Consider the following 13836-nt stretch of genomic DNA (forward strand, 5'->3'; position numbering starts at 1 on the left):
TATATGAATAAGGAAAGCTCACTGTAATGACAAACTGTCAATGTTTAACATAATGATACCTTAATAATCCAACTACAACAACTTACCTATTTCACCAAGACCCAGCTCTCTGGATCATAGATGGACATATTACTGTACTTTTTTTTTCTGGCTTCTATTTGCATGACTGATGCAAATGAACATAGGCCTACAGCATTCTCTACATACAGAGATCAAGTACTTTTTTGATGCATCGTGTGTGTGTGTCTGTGTGTGTGTTAATAAAAACCACTCAAGGACAGGAAATGTTTAAAATAAATAAACTATATTCAATAAGGTCTGCTTGAGCTCTAACAGCTACATAATTTTTTTCTTCTTGGGACACAGTACACATCATGCCACGTTCTTCAAAACAAATCTCCTCTGCCTTTAGCTTTGTCTTGCCTTTTTATGTTACTTCCATAAAAAAATTAACAAAAACAACAAAAAACAAACAAAAATATTAAATTGAACTTTTTAGTGAATTATAACAGTATTTTATATATATTATTGTCACATCATTTTGGACAGTCAGTCATTATTAAAGTAATTTAACAGGCAGAAGAGATTGATCACAGATAGAAGTGCACAAAAACAAGCGGGGAGCAAGACAGACAACATACAAAACTGTGAGGACAACAAGACAGATTCATAACATGGAAAGTAGTAACTCTTTTTCACATTTCTCTAAGCAGATGTAAACTGTTTGTCAATAGGTTATCTTTGCCACCTCCAATTCCAATCTATAATATCTCTAATGAATTGGGTGAAAAAAATACATGTAAAAAAAAAAAAAGATGGGATATAAATGTAAACATTGACACTGAGAATAGCTCATGCGTACAACGGGTACTTCATGCATTTTGTACATTAGAGGCACATGTATAACTTCACATTTACAGTAATGAACACAGTCCAGCCGCTGGTGGACATCAGAAATGCAACATCATCACCAGAAAACATGAAGACGTGTGTTGCAAAAAGCCAAGATGGCCCTTTACCCAATGAACATGCCCTTCACACAGTCAACAGACGAGACAGTCACAACTACAGTGCATTTAACTCTGTTATCATCAGTTACATTTTTAAAAAGTAAATCAATTAATAAATAAAAATAGCCTTGGCTCAGTGCACAAGAAACATTTTTACAGAGACATATTACTTGTAATTCCTTAGAAAAACAAATGATAGATAGATAGATAGATAGATAGATAGATAGATAGATAGATAGATAGATAGATAGATAGACAGATAGATAGATGTAAGGATGCAGCATAGAGATGAATTCGCTGCATTAGTAAACACTGCAAACGGAGTCTGAATTATCATACAACATACAGTGATTTCTTGTAACCCAAGTAAACCTACTGAGAATATCTAAACATCTTGGAAATAGTTATCAAAAAACTATTACATCAATAACTACTGAGGTTCCTACCCATTGGAGTACACTTGGAAATAGAAAAATCGCCTACTGGAAATGTCACAAAGTCAAATTCCAAAAAGTTTTACAAAGCTTTCGACATTAACAGAGTCGTAAAAAGAGTAAACATCTGACATTCAGGGCAATGGGTGATTTCTCCAGATTCTCCAGAAACATAAGATCAGCGATGATAAAACCAAACATCAACTTTCAGAAAATCTCTATGACTCTTCTTGTCATTTGTCAGATTTATTGCACTTTCTCTTTGTAGTTTTTAACGGGATTGGGATAGGCACCAAGTATCACCGAAGGGTTTACTGATGTGCCGGATGCTCAGGGTAGGGTCACATATTGCACACTTTGTCTCAATCAATTTGGTTTCTGTTGCACTCAGAGAAAACAAACACACTAACGTAACACAATACAGATACAATTATGAAATGTTATTAGTTAAATATTAAATAATCGATAAGTCTCTTAAGGCAATAATTGGGAACAAAACGGATCTAGGATTCTGCTAATCTAGGATTGGCCCCGTCTTTCAGGGCTTCAGATATCAAATATGAAAATCTCTGTTAAAGACAAGAAACATTTTCCCCAGTTTCTACTGATGCGTTTTCTACCTAGTGATTAACAGTCTGTTTAAGCCAGGTTATGTTGATGCTGATGTATGAAACAAGATTTCATGCTTTATCATTAGCACAATATCTATGTCAGAGAGCATAGTTCTCTCTCTCAACTGTTAACATAGGTGTGAACATTGTTCAGTGTAAAAAATATGTGAGGCAAAGCATGAAAAAATACAGATCAATAGTGCCTTTTTTTTAAACTCAAGACATTCTTGAAAAGAAGACATCTAGATCTGCTCTTAAATAAATTAAATGTTGTTTATTAAAGGAACAGTTCACCCAAAACTGAAAATTTGCTGAATGTTTATTAAGGCCATCCAAGATGTAGATGAGTTTGCTTGTTCATGAGAACAGATTTGGAGTAATGTAGCATCACATCACTTGCTCACTAATGAATATTCTGCAGTGAATGGGTGCCGTCAGAATGAGAGTCCAAACAGCTGATAAAAACATCACAATAATCCACAGCACTCCAGTCCATCAGTGAACATCTTGTGAAGTGAAAACCTGAGTTTTTGTAAGAAACAAATCCATTGTTTTCACCATTGCTTAACTGATGGACTGGAGTGGTGTGTGGATCATTGGGATGTTTTTATCAGCTGTTTGGACTCTCATTCTGACGGCACCCATTCACTGCAGAGGATCCATGAGCAAGTGAGCAAGTGTTGGAAAGCTACATTTCCCCACATCTGATGAAGAAACAACCTCATCTACATCTTGGATGGCCTGAAGGTGAGCATATTTTATTCATTTTTTTTAGAAAATGTTCATTTTTTGGGGAACAATTCCTGTAAGTACTGATCTCTCACCAAAATATTATAAAAGAGATCTGACATAGGCAGCCATCATTGTTGTCCCTTTTAGTAACAAACACTGTAAACTTCAAATTCATGCATGTCTTCAGTCAAAGCATGCCGTTATAGTTCTGCCAATATGTACTCCATCATGCATTTCGATTGACTAGACCACAGACAAAAGTCCAGCCCTAAAGTATAGCAGGAGAACACAGTACACACACCACACAGCGCTACACAAACATCTACAGACCGGACAGATGAGCTGATGACATAAAAACGCTTGGAATCCCCTTAACGTACATATACACACAATCCTGAGTGCTATACGAGTAAACAACATTTTATTGTGAATCTGTCAGGGACCAATCAACTTTCAGCTCCACGCATAATGAGTGGACTAACCAGCTAATGAGTTTATAAAGAACCAATCACTGCGCAGCTCTTAACTGTTCTAGACCAAGAAGCCCCAGACAGGTTTACACAATGCAGAGAGAAACTGTACAATGACATTTTGATTCAGTGTTTCATTATGAGAACTTGTAAAGTCATTGGATGCATTGAGTGACCACAAACACGCTTCAGTTTTTCACTGTAGTAAACTTGACACCCAAATAATTTGCTCTTCTAATAAACTTGTATTTAGAGTTACTTTGACAGTACCCATTCAGCCACTGCAAGCATAGACGGAGATGTCTTTTATTCCTAGCATACTCTGAACACTACTATGTTTTGCGTACATTCCAGTGGCTTGACGCTTGACCGTTGGAGATGACGGTGAGTGTTTCCAGTGGAATCTTTACATTGACACTTTTAAAAGAGAAGTTCCATTGTTTCTAGGCAGAGGAAGTACACAATGAATGTAACAACTGAAGATTCAAAACATTATGATGTCCAGTGTTCCGTTTCAGAATGAATGTAACAACCGAAGATTCAAAACATTATGATGTCCAGTGTTCCGTTTCAGAAGATCCCAGTCATAGTGATAAGATGTTTTGTTCGTTGAATTAGAGGGATTGTTGAGGTGTAGAATATGTATGCATGTAAAAATAAATGTAAGTGTCTGGATTCAGTGTGACTCAGATGAACACACAATTATTAAAAAATAAAGCCATTTGGAGTCAAACTGACCCGATCAGAGGATGAAGGCTAATCTAGCAGAATATTGAGTCTCTGATAACTTTTCTAACAGATAACGTTCTAATTCCATCTTCAAAAAAATCTTCTGCCCAAGAGCTACTGCTGCTTTCGTCTAGTCTTAAAGGGATATTTCACACAAAAATCACCCTCCAGTACCAATGACATGACTGCGTCACATGACTAAAAATGCATCATCGTTTTATACATAGCCTCAATTACTTTTTTTTGTTGAACACAAAATAAAATATTTTGAAGAATGTTGGGAAAACAAACATTTGCTGGTAGCTAATGACTTCCATAGTATAGAAACAAATACTATTGTATACTATGGAAGTCAATGGCTACCAACGACTGTTTGGTTACCAACATGCGGTACTTCAAAATATCATACAGGTTTGGAGCAACTATCCCCTTTTTGTGTGAACTATCCCCTTAAGCCAGACTGTTTTCGCCGCTGTTTTGCTGAGATCGTAAATTATTATGTATTTTTTTATTGTAGGGCACAAATGTGTCTGAAAAAGGGAGACTAAGAGAAAATACAGATATTGGTGATAGATAATTATTAACCATAAATAACATTAAAATGCATCATATTTTTGTCAGTTCAGGGCACAATTGAAAGTCTTGGATTGCTTGGTCACGTACACTGATAAATTGTCTTAATTTGACATATTTATGGACAATATTTTTGCAAAACAAATATTTCATTATTTAGCATTCCCTTTACATTATTTTTTACTTTAAGTTTGCTCAGTTCCGACATCAAGCAGGTGAAGAATTGGCAACATTAGTGAAACGGCTTACTTGGGTGGAACCATTTCGAAGTTAGGTGCAGTCACACTAGACTGCATTATTATTTATTAAAATAATAGCCCTAGCCCTAGAACATGACATCATATCCTGCTGTGCAGTGTCTAATGTAATTTTACATGCTTTGAGACCGTCTTGCTTTTACTCAAGAACTCTGCAGTCATCTCGTACAAGCAACAATCATAAATGACTGCTTTAGTACAGAACGATGCGCATCGCTAGCAGCCCGACTGCTGGTGCATTTTCATTAGCATCTAAAATGCTGTCCCTAGAGTTCTGAAGACACCATTTCTCTTTACTCATAGTTATTGGGCCCTTGAACCATAAGAATACCTGTTACATGACAATGTCTGCAGTGTGAAACAAAAGTCCTCAGTTCTGCCTAAGATAGAAGTGTGACGATTTTACAGCATCGCTCCCTCTTTACAGTACATCGCTCTCATCTTTGCCCTCTGTGTTGCTACATGCTTTGCTTCCTTTTTTTCCCTTTCATCTCTCTCCAGCATCATCCATCTCTTTTTGTCTTTCACCTCAGATTCTCTTCTAGGTCTCATCTAAGCTGAGTGATGTGCATTCAGCGATTCGTAAGTGTTTTGTAAGTGTGTGTGTGTGTGCAAACTTGTGTTGATGTATGTAGTTTATCAAGCCTGTTTGTAGATATAAGTGTGTGTCGTAACAAGTGTTTGCTCCCCGTTTCTCCCTTTCAGAGCTGTTCAGAAGCCCTCGATATGGCAGTAGGCCTCCAGGCTGGAGAAGAGGATGTAGAGGAACCACAGACCCAGAAAGAGGAGCGTAGTGAGCAGGCGTGAGACCCGAGGGCCGCCCAGCTCTCCGCCGATAGACGGCCGGCGGCGGAACAGCAGCACCCCCATGCAGATGAAGGCAAAAATAGTGAAGAGGGTGACGGAGAAGGCCAGCGAGCCGGGATCCACGTTAAAGCTCTTTCCCTGGACGGCCCAGTACACCGCTGCCACGGACCAGGCCACACCGATGCCCAGAAACACGTTGACGGCGTTGCTGCCCGTGACGTTTCCCACGGAGGCGTCTGCGTACTGATCCTGTGTGGCGGCGACTTTACTGGCGAACGTGTCTGGAAGAGCAGGAGAAAATATAGACATGGTGTCAGGCATTTATAATGATAAAGCTGGTAGAATGACAAATATTTCATATTTTCAAATGATCAAAATCAGCCAGTTTAAATTAAATTAAATTTAATTTAAAAATAATATTTATAAAAAACTAAAAAGTATCAGATATTGACATTTCATGTAATTATATATTTATTAATAACACTCTAATGCAAAATCTATTTTAATGTTAATGTAATTAAAAAAATGTTTAGTAGTCTTGCATACAGATATATGTCATTTACTTTCACTAAACTTTAATATAGACCAGTATATACTAATGTTCAAAAGATTTGATTCTGTCAAAAATATGTTTTTTTTATTTATTAATAATTTTAAATTAATACTATTTATCAAGTATGCATTAAGTTGATCAAAATTAACAAGACATTTATAATGCAAAAAAAGATTTCTATTTTAAAATAAATGCTGTTCTTTTGAACTTTTTTATCTTAAAAAATATCCTGGAGTAATGATGCTGAAAATACAGTTTTGAACACAGGAATAAATTACATTTCAAAATATATGTAATAACATTTAACTTTTTTTTTCTTTCTGTATTTTAGATCAAATAAATGCAGCTTTGATAATCAGTAGTGGTTTATTTAAAATAAATAACTCTTACTGACCTCAAACTCACTTTTATCACTTAAAAATTGACCAAATTAAGTGTAAATAAATAAAATGTTCCTTTTGTCAGGTGAAAAATGTGTTTTGTGCATTTTTCGTAATCGAATGCGGTGAGAAGTGTCTAAACTCTTCTTTATATGTCCTCAAGCACACCTGGGATAGAAGTGCCCAGGGCCACGAACACCACTGCGGTGACGGTGTCCCGGAGGCCCACGGTGCAGCCGAAGTGTGAAGCCAGGTCTCCGATGATGGCCGTGAGGAGGCCGATTACAATGATGGACACCACGAAGCATGCCCAGCCGTTCCAGTACTCCGTGGGCGGAACAAACGCGAACAGAACCTTCCAGAACACCGTCAGGAAGTGCATGATGTAATCGTAGCAGGACGGGAGACGCTCCTCTCGACCCTCCTCTTCATCTTCATCTCCATCACCTGAGGATGCCACATCATTAATAAATACACACAACTCTGGCCAGTTCTACATGCAGGGTCATTACCAAAACTAACCACCAGGGGGCAGGATCACATCACTGACACAAACAAACTTGTTGGCTAATGTTTATAGACTTGTATTCTCATGGAAGTTAGAACTGTATGCATTCAAAAAACATACAATAAATCAAAAATTAGGTGTAAACACACTTTTCACTCAGAAATTTCACGCAGTAAATCAAATAATTACAAAGAACTGATATGTAACACATTGAACTGAACATGACATTTGAAGGAGAAAGACCTTGAATTAATATTTTCCTGTAAATCATATTTCCAGAAGCTTTATTTACAACTCATGGACCAGTCTTGTTTTAGAATCATTGAGATACTATTAGAGTTTTTATTAATCATTGTGTATTTTATATACATAATTTTAATGTATAATGTATCGTTTTTATAGATTTTTATTTCAGTTTTAGTTTTATTTAGTACTGTACATCGAGTTAAATTAGATTAAAATGTAAAATGCTGCTTTGGCACCTAGCTGATTTATTTTTGAGGTTTTAATAGTTTTACTGTGTTTTTGTCATTGTTAGCCGTTTTTATGTCTATATATGTATATTTTAACATATATATTTCAATTGTATTTTTATTTTTAGTTAATTTAGTATATCAAGTTACTAAATTATAAATTAAATTACAATGAGAGTTGATTTACTTATTTAAAAGGTTGCTTTTGCAAATTGTTTTATTTTATTTTATTTCACTTAACATTATATTGCAAGTAAGTTTTTATTAATGTTTTTACTTTTAGCAACAGTTTTAGTCATTACAGAAAATGGCATGCTGGGAATTCTGCTCTATTTCTGTTTTGTCTTCCATGGAAGAGTTTTGGAAAGGTGCACAGATTCTTCCAGAAAAGTCATTTTTAGCAGTGCTCTTGCTGTGCATTGCTGAAGCCTCTGAGACGGAGCGTTAAAAGAGCAGCCTGAGAATGTAAGAGCCTCATTATGTGTTTTATTAAGTCTGAGAATTGCTGAGGGAATGAAATGTATACGTTGTGACTCATACAGTATACTCCTGTTTCAAAAGAGACCAATTAAACATCCGACACACTCATGAGGAGCACAAAGGTGTGAGACGGACCTGCGCTGACGGTCACGGCCTCCACGAACTGTTCTCGCCACGAGTGCGTGCCGATCACCAGCGCCAGGTTCGTCTTCTTGATCAGTTTATCAACGGTGCTCTGAAACACAGCACAGATCACTCACACATTCACACAGGCAGCACACAGGTCTCATCTTCTGCTCAGGATAATCACTAGTGAAAGGCTTGGGACTGGGCTTGCTTTCGGGACCCTATCATCAATGTCATCTTCATTTCATTTAATACAGTGCACAATTATAATGATCATTGCATTAGTCAAAAATAAATAAATGTTATATAATTTCAGAACTGAGAATATCAGATTTAATGTGTTTTTTTTTTTTTAAAGAGCTGGACCATTAATAATATCTTAGCATCCTCACTTCTGGCTTCAAATATTACTAAGAGCCTGACAACTGTTCGTTTAGCACCACCGATCTGATAAATAGCACTCTAAAAAAAGAAATGATATGAATGTGTTATTAACTAGATGAGAATTTAATCAACCATCAACATTTGCTGTCATGAACAGAGCGGAATGCATCATTTCACTCTGGGTAATCATTAAGCAGGAATGATACTTCAAATGATATTTTTGTAAATGGTCATAAACAGTTATAATTGAAAATCACCAACAGCGTATGTATAACACCATCATGTGCAGGAATATGTTGGGAATCTACTGGGAGTCTCAAGCTGTGGGCCAGTATGACTGAGGGATGTGCATTTTTCATGCTTTGTAAAACATAATCTATATATAGAGCTGTAGTGTACTGTACATGAAGATCTGTTCAGCATGCATGATTTCACCGTGTGGCCTCGTGTCATGTCTACAGAACAGATGGAGGAAGAATGTGGAGATATGGCTGAAATATTATTGCATCTTGGTTTTTTAATATAAATATGTGTTCAAATGATATCTTACAGTAAATTATAATAATATAAAAGTCAAATTATAAAAAAAAAAAAAAAAAACATTTCAGATGTAAATCCGTACAATAAATTCATAGGACTCCTTGGTAAATAAATACAGAAATTACTATTTTCTATATTTTCAGATGTGAAACCTTACAGACAATTCACAGGACTCCTCAAATAATTCAATACACAAATAAATAACTATAAAATATGGTCTGACAATTTTCAGTGTTTTAACTGTGATGCTTTGAATATTCATAGGACAGCTTGATAAACAAGCAAAAAAATGTTTATTAAATATGGGCTCACTAATTTCACAGTTTTCAGACGTGATATAGGACTCATAAAATCAGATAAATAAAATAAATCTATTTTACATTTTTTTCCAATTTTAAACCTTACAGAAAATTCATAGGACTCTTTGAAAATAAAATAAAATAAAATGAAATATGGTCTGACTATTTTTTTTTTTAAATTCCGATTTTAAACCTTACAGAAAATTCATAGGACTCTTTGAAAATAAAATAAAATAAAATAAAATAAAATAAAATATGGTCTGACTATTTAAAAAAAAATCAGATTTTAAACCTTACAGAAAATTCATAGGACTCTTTGAAAAATAAAATAAAATAAAATAAAATAAAAATATGATCTCACTATTATCTATTTTTTCAGATTTGAAACCTTAAAGAAAATTCATAGGACTCTTTGAAAATAAAATAAAATAAAATATGCACAGTCTACTTTCAATGCTTCCAACTGTTACCTTAAACTCATATGACTCCTCGATCACCACCTCCAGGCGGCTGTGCTCCCCCAAAACAGGTTTTCCCATCTCTGCTATCTTCCTGGCCTCCTCCTCCTCCGCACTCAACTGCCCCTCCGGATCCTCTGAAAGCCACAGACGATAAAAGAAAAGAGACAGACAGAAAAGAAAAGAATAGATGAGACACAACGGAGGGCACACCCCCTACCTGTCAATCAAAAACACAACAGTTCCACCGATCGATAAGACACCACGTATGACAACACGACACACACACACACACACACACACACACACACACACATGAACAAAACAACACAAGCTCTGAGAGACGTTCTGAATGCATGAATCTACCAACCACAATGCTGTTTACAACCCATTTTACTTCTTTAAAGCAGAGTAAAAATTGAGACTGAATGTCTGCAACAGCTACTATTGAGACTTTTTGACTTTCTGTCTGATGTTCTGAACTCTCTCTCTCTCAACAGTCAGCGTTTGATCCCTCTTTACACAACGTAATCACATCCCTCATGGGTTTAGAGAAGCTTTTAGCCCCTCTCTCCTCTCTGCTGAGTGTGTAACATGAGGGTTAGTGTGAACACATGTCAGTTGATCAGAAGTTGATCTGAAACCTTACCTTGGTTCAGCAGCAGGGCTGCGTGATGTAAGGAGGGACAAGAGAGATGGAGTTAGTGCTGGAGATGAGTTTACTCCATTAATAAACACACATATACACACGCACACACACACACACACACATGTATCTCATGACTGTGGCTCTTCTCCAAACCTTAGTGAACTGCTTCTCTGAATACTAAAACAGCATCCTAACAAAAACAGCGTTTCATAAGTGACTGATCTGAAACGCTCAGACAAACTCTGCTGCTAACAGCTGAATCCATTAGTGTCAAATAGTTGACTCCAGCAGAGCAAAGAGTCTTAAAGGCAACTCAGTGCATTGGGTGACCATCTCAGAAACACCCTCAGGCTGCTGTTTTACAGTGATGCAGGAGCATCTGAGGAACGACAAGATCACATTTCAATGTCAAATCAGCAATAAAGTCTAGCGGAAATTATGCATGCATGCATATTATTGTTAAGGGGTTGCTAGGTTAACAAATAATATTCTAAATCTTAATAAAAATGTTTTTGTTGTCATTTATGATGGTGATTATCATTATTATTATTATTATTAATACCCAATATTTGTTCATGCTTTTTATAATTTAAATAATAATAATAATAATAAAAAGTATACAAAAATATGATGTGAAATTGTTTATTTTTTACTTCAAACTTCAAGTGCTATGCAAACAAAATTACAGAGGCTCTATTTTCTATTGATAATTTTTAATACTGAATTAAAATAGCTTAAAATAAAATCACAACCATATACAAAAAAAGTTTTATATAGTTTAATAGTATAATTTTATAGTTTATAGTTTTATATAGTTTTATATATTTATACATTTATAATTTAATTATCTTGTGTTTATAAAAATATACTTGCATTTTATATGTACATGTATTTAACATTTTAATATAATGTGTTTTGATTTCAATATGTTAATTTTATAAATTGCTAATTTTATTTAAATGCCAATTTAAAAAATATTGGGCAATATTTCTTTTTTTAAAGTATGTCTTATTATATTTAATTACGAATATTAATTGATTATATATATATATATATCTAGAAAAAAATATTTAAAATAATAAAATATTATTTTAAAAAAGTTAATTTATATGTAACTTATTTCTTGATTGTATATAATACATAAAACATAAAATCTCATAAAGCAGCATCATTTGCAGCCTTCTATTTGGATAAACCTGGAACATGCATATGAAGCCTAAAAATGCTGTCTAGGAAGGCATCTCATTAGGGCTGGGAGCGGAGCCAACTGTATCGGAAACCACCTGAACCCGCTTGAAATGTGTGCCCAAAACCACTCTAAAAACAGATAGAGTTAATCTCATAGTCTTTATAGTGCAACACACACATACTGTACACACACCTGAGATTCCTCTCTTCAGCCAGCGCGGTTCCTCAAGAACGATGAAGAAATTCTCATGTTTCTCGTACTCTTCATCATCAGTGATCCTCACCTGAAGGGTCTGACTGCAGGCACACACACACACACACACACACACACACACACACACATAGATACAAGTAATCAGACATTCAGGTGGAGGCTTTGAAGTCTCACATCGATTACTGGGACAAGTGACAGAAAATTGCTACTAAATAGGAAAATGTCAGAAGGCTGCATAATTACACACACACACACCACATACCCAACACACACAGCGCCTTATAAATACTTAATGCTGTTCCTCTGGGTTCATGAACAGCAGCGCTCCACCCTGACATCAAATCACATTAAAAGAGCTGATGAATGAACAACACACACACACACACACACACACACACAAATAAACCACAGAAACATGCTCACACAAATCATGGGAAATGTCAGCATTTAAATAATTTCAAAAGGTTGCATGTCAATATTTAATCACATTCATACACTCACATATGCTCCAACGCACAACAATGTGTGCAAATATAAACCTCAATGCTCATAAAACTAAATCCACAATGCTTTGTAAGGGCACAAATTCACTGAGTGGTGTTGGATTTACCTCCAGCACTGACAAACACAGGAAAATCGTAACGTTTAGTGCTCATCCATAATGTAGGACAGTGTCACGCTCGTCCGGAAAAGACAGAAAAGACTCCAGACAGACGGAAGCGTAGCATCCGCTAACGATCTTACTGACTCACACATACTAAACATGCAAGCATCACTATCAATATCGCTCGTACTCCAGGGATTTGAGCAAGCCCCGGTGAACACGAGTGATACCTTAAAAAAGAGGGATGAGCTGTTACTTTATAAGGAGCTTAGATGCTAGATCTTCAGCTGGTGGATGACGAAACAGGTGAAAAATATAATCTCAGACTTATACTGGAGGAGGAACCCTGGCCACAGATGGCAACCACTTAGAAAACACACAGAACACTAGAGGTCGACCGATATTGGATTTAGCCGATACCGATAGCTAGGTTGGACCACACTGGCCGATACAGATTAATTAACCAATACTTTTTAAAACGGATACTGAAAAAAAAAAAAAATAGTGCTTTACGTACAAAAAAAAAAAAACAGCACTGACCAATACTAATAGTAGTAGTAGTAATAAAAGTAATAATAACACTAAAAGTAATATTAATAGTAAATGTTTAAATTACCACACTCTAATAGGGCCCTATGAAATAAATTTTTTTTCTAAATTCCATTTTATTTATTTCCAAATTCTGTTATTACATTTTTCTGGATTCTGTTTTTTTATTATTTTTTTATTTTACTCCACGCCTTTTTAATAGTTAAATTGAAGTTTATTAATCATAAAGCAAGTCTAATTAATTAAAATCATGAAACTTATAAAACGTATAAAAGTTTAACAAAAGTTACATGATTAGTGCCCTAAGAAATGTTTTAATTTTTTCTCACCATATTTTTTTTATTGTTACCAAATTATGCTTTAACATGTCTAATTATTTGAATGCATAAAACTTTATTTATTCATTTTTTCCTAAAGAAACCTAATGATTTTTTCCCCACAAAAATTCTGTGTGTATTTACATTTTTATTATTATCAAATCAAGGCATGAAACATTATTTTTATTTGTCTTTAAATTAATGTAAATTAAACTACCATTTTTTTGGCAAACAAAGAGGATTTACTATTAAAATTAAAACATGGAAGAAATGTTGTGTGATTCTTCCTTAAATGATAATGTTTGTTTCATTTCAGTAGTAGTAGTAGACTACGTACATTCTACTGAACAATACACTTCAAAACCGGACTTTTATTTTGACAGTGTTCTATGCATGTGATATGATGCTTTTGCTTAAATCAAATGGTCAGATGCTCATGAGCAGTTCTGGAGATGTTGTTCTTATCAACTGCCTAACAATTACCAGTAACC

The 13836-nt window shown here is 35.1% G+C and overlaps 1 protein-coding gene across 6 annotated transcripts in view; it reads right to left on the reverse strand.

The window, feature by feature from the left end:
- Positions 1-285: 285 nt before the first annotated feature.
- LOC127972942 (sodium/calcium exchanger 2-like) overlaps positions 286-13836 on the reverse strand; it is a 202068-nt gene continuing 188517 nt past the window's right edge. For 5 of the 6 annotated variants that reach the window (XM_052576958.1, XM_052576956.1, XM_052576955.1 and 2 more), the window contains exons 8-13: positions 11855-11958; positions 10474-10491; positions 9837-9961; positions 8153-8252; positions 6725-7003; positions 286-5904 (exon numbers count right to left, since the gene is read on the reverse strand). In XM_052576958.1, the coding sequence (XP_052432918.1) occupies positions 5528-5904; positions 6725-7003; positions 8153-8252; positions 9837-9961; positions 10474-10491; positions 11855-11958 (1003 nt within the window). In that variant the 3' untranslated portion in view covers positions 286-5527. The remainder of the gene's footprint in view (positions 5905-6724; positions 7004-8152; positions 8253-9836; positions 9962-10473; positions 10492-11854; positions 11959-13836) is intronic. The other variant, XM_052576959.1, reaches the window with a different exon arrangement.

Source organism: Carassius gibelio, chromosome B15 (genome assembly GCF_023724105.1).
Source record: "Carassius gibelio isolate Cgi1373 ecotype wild population from Czech Republic chromosome B15, carGib1.2-hapl.c, whole genome shotgun sequence".
NCBI lineage: Eukaryota > Metazoa > Chordata > Actinopteri > Cypriniformes > Cyprinidae > Carassius > Carassius gibelio.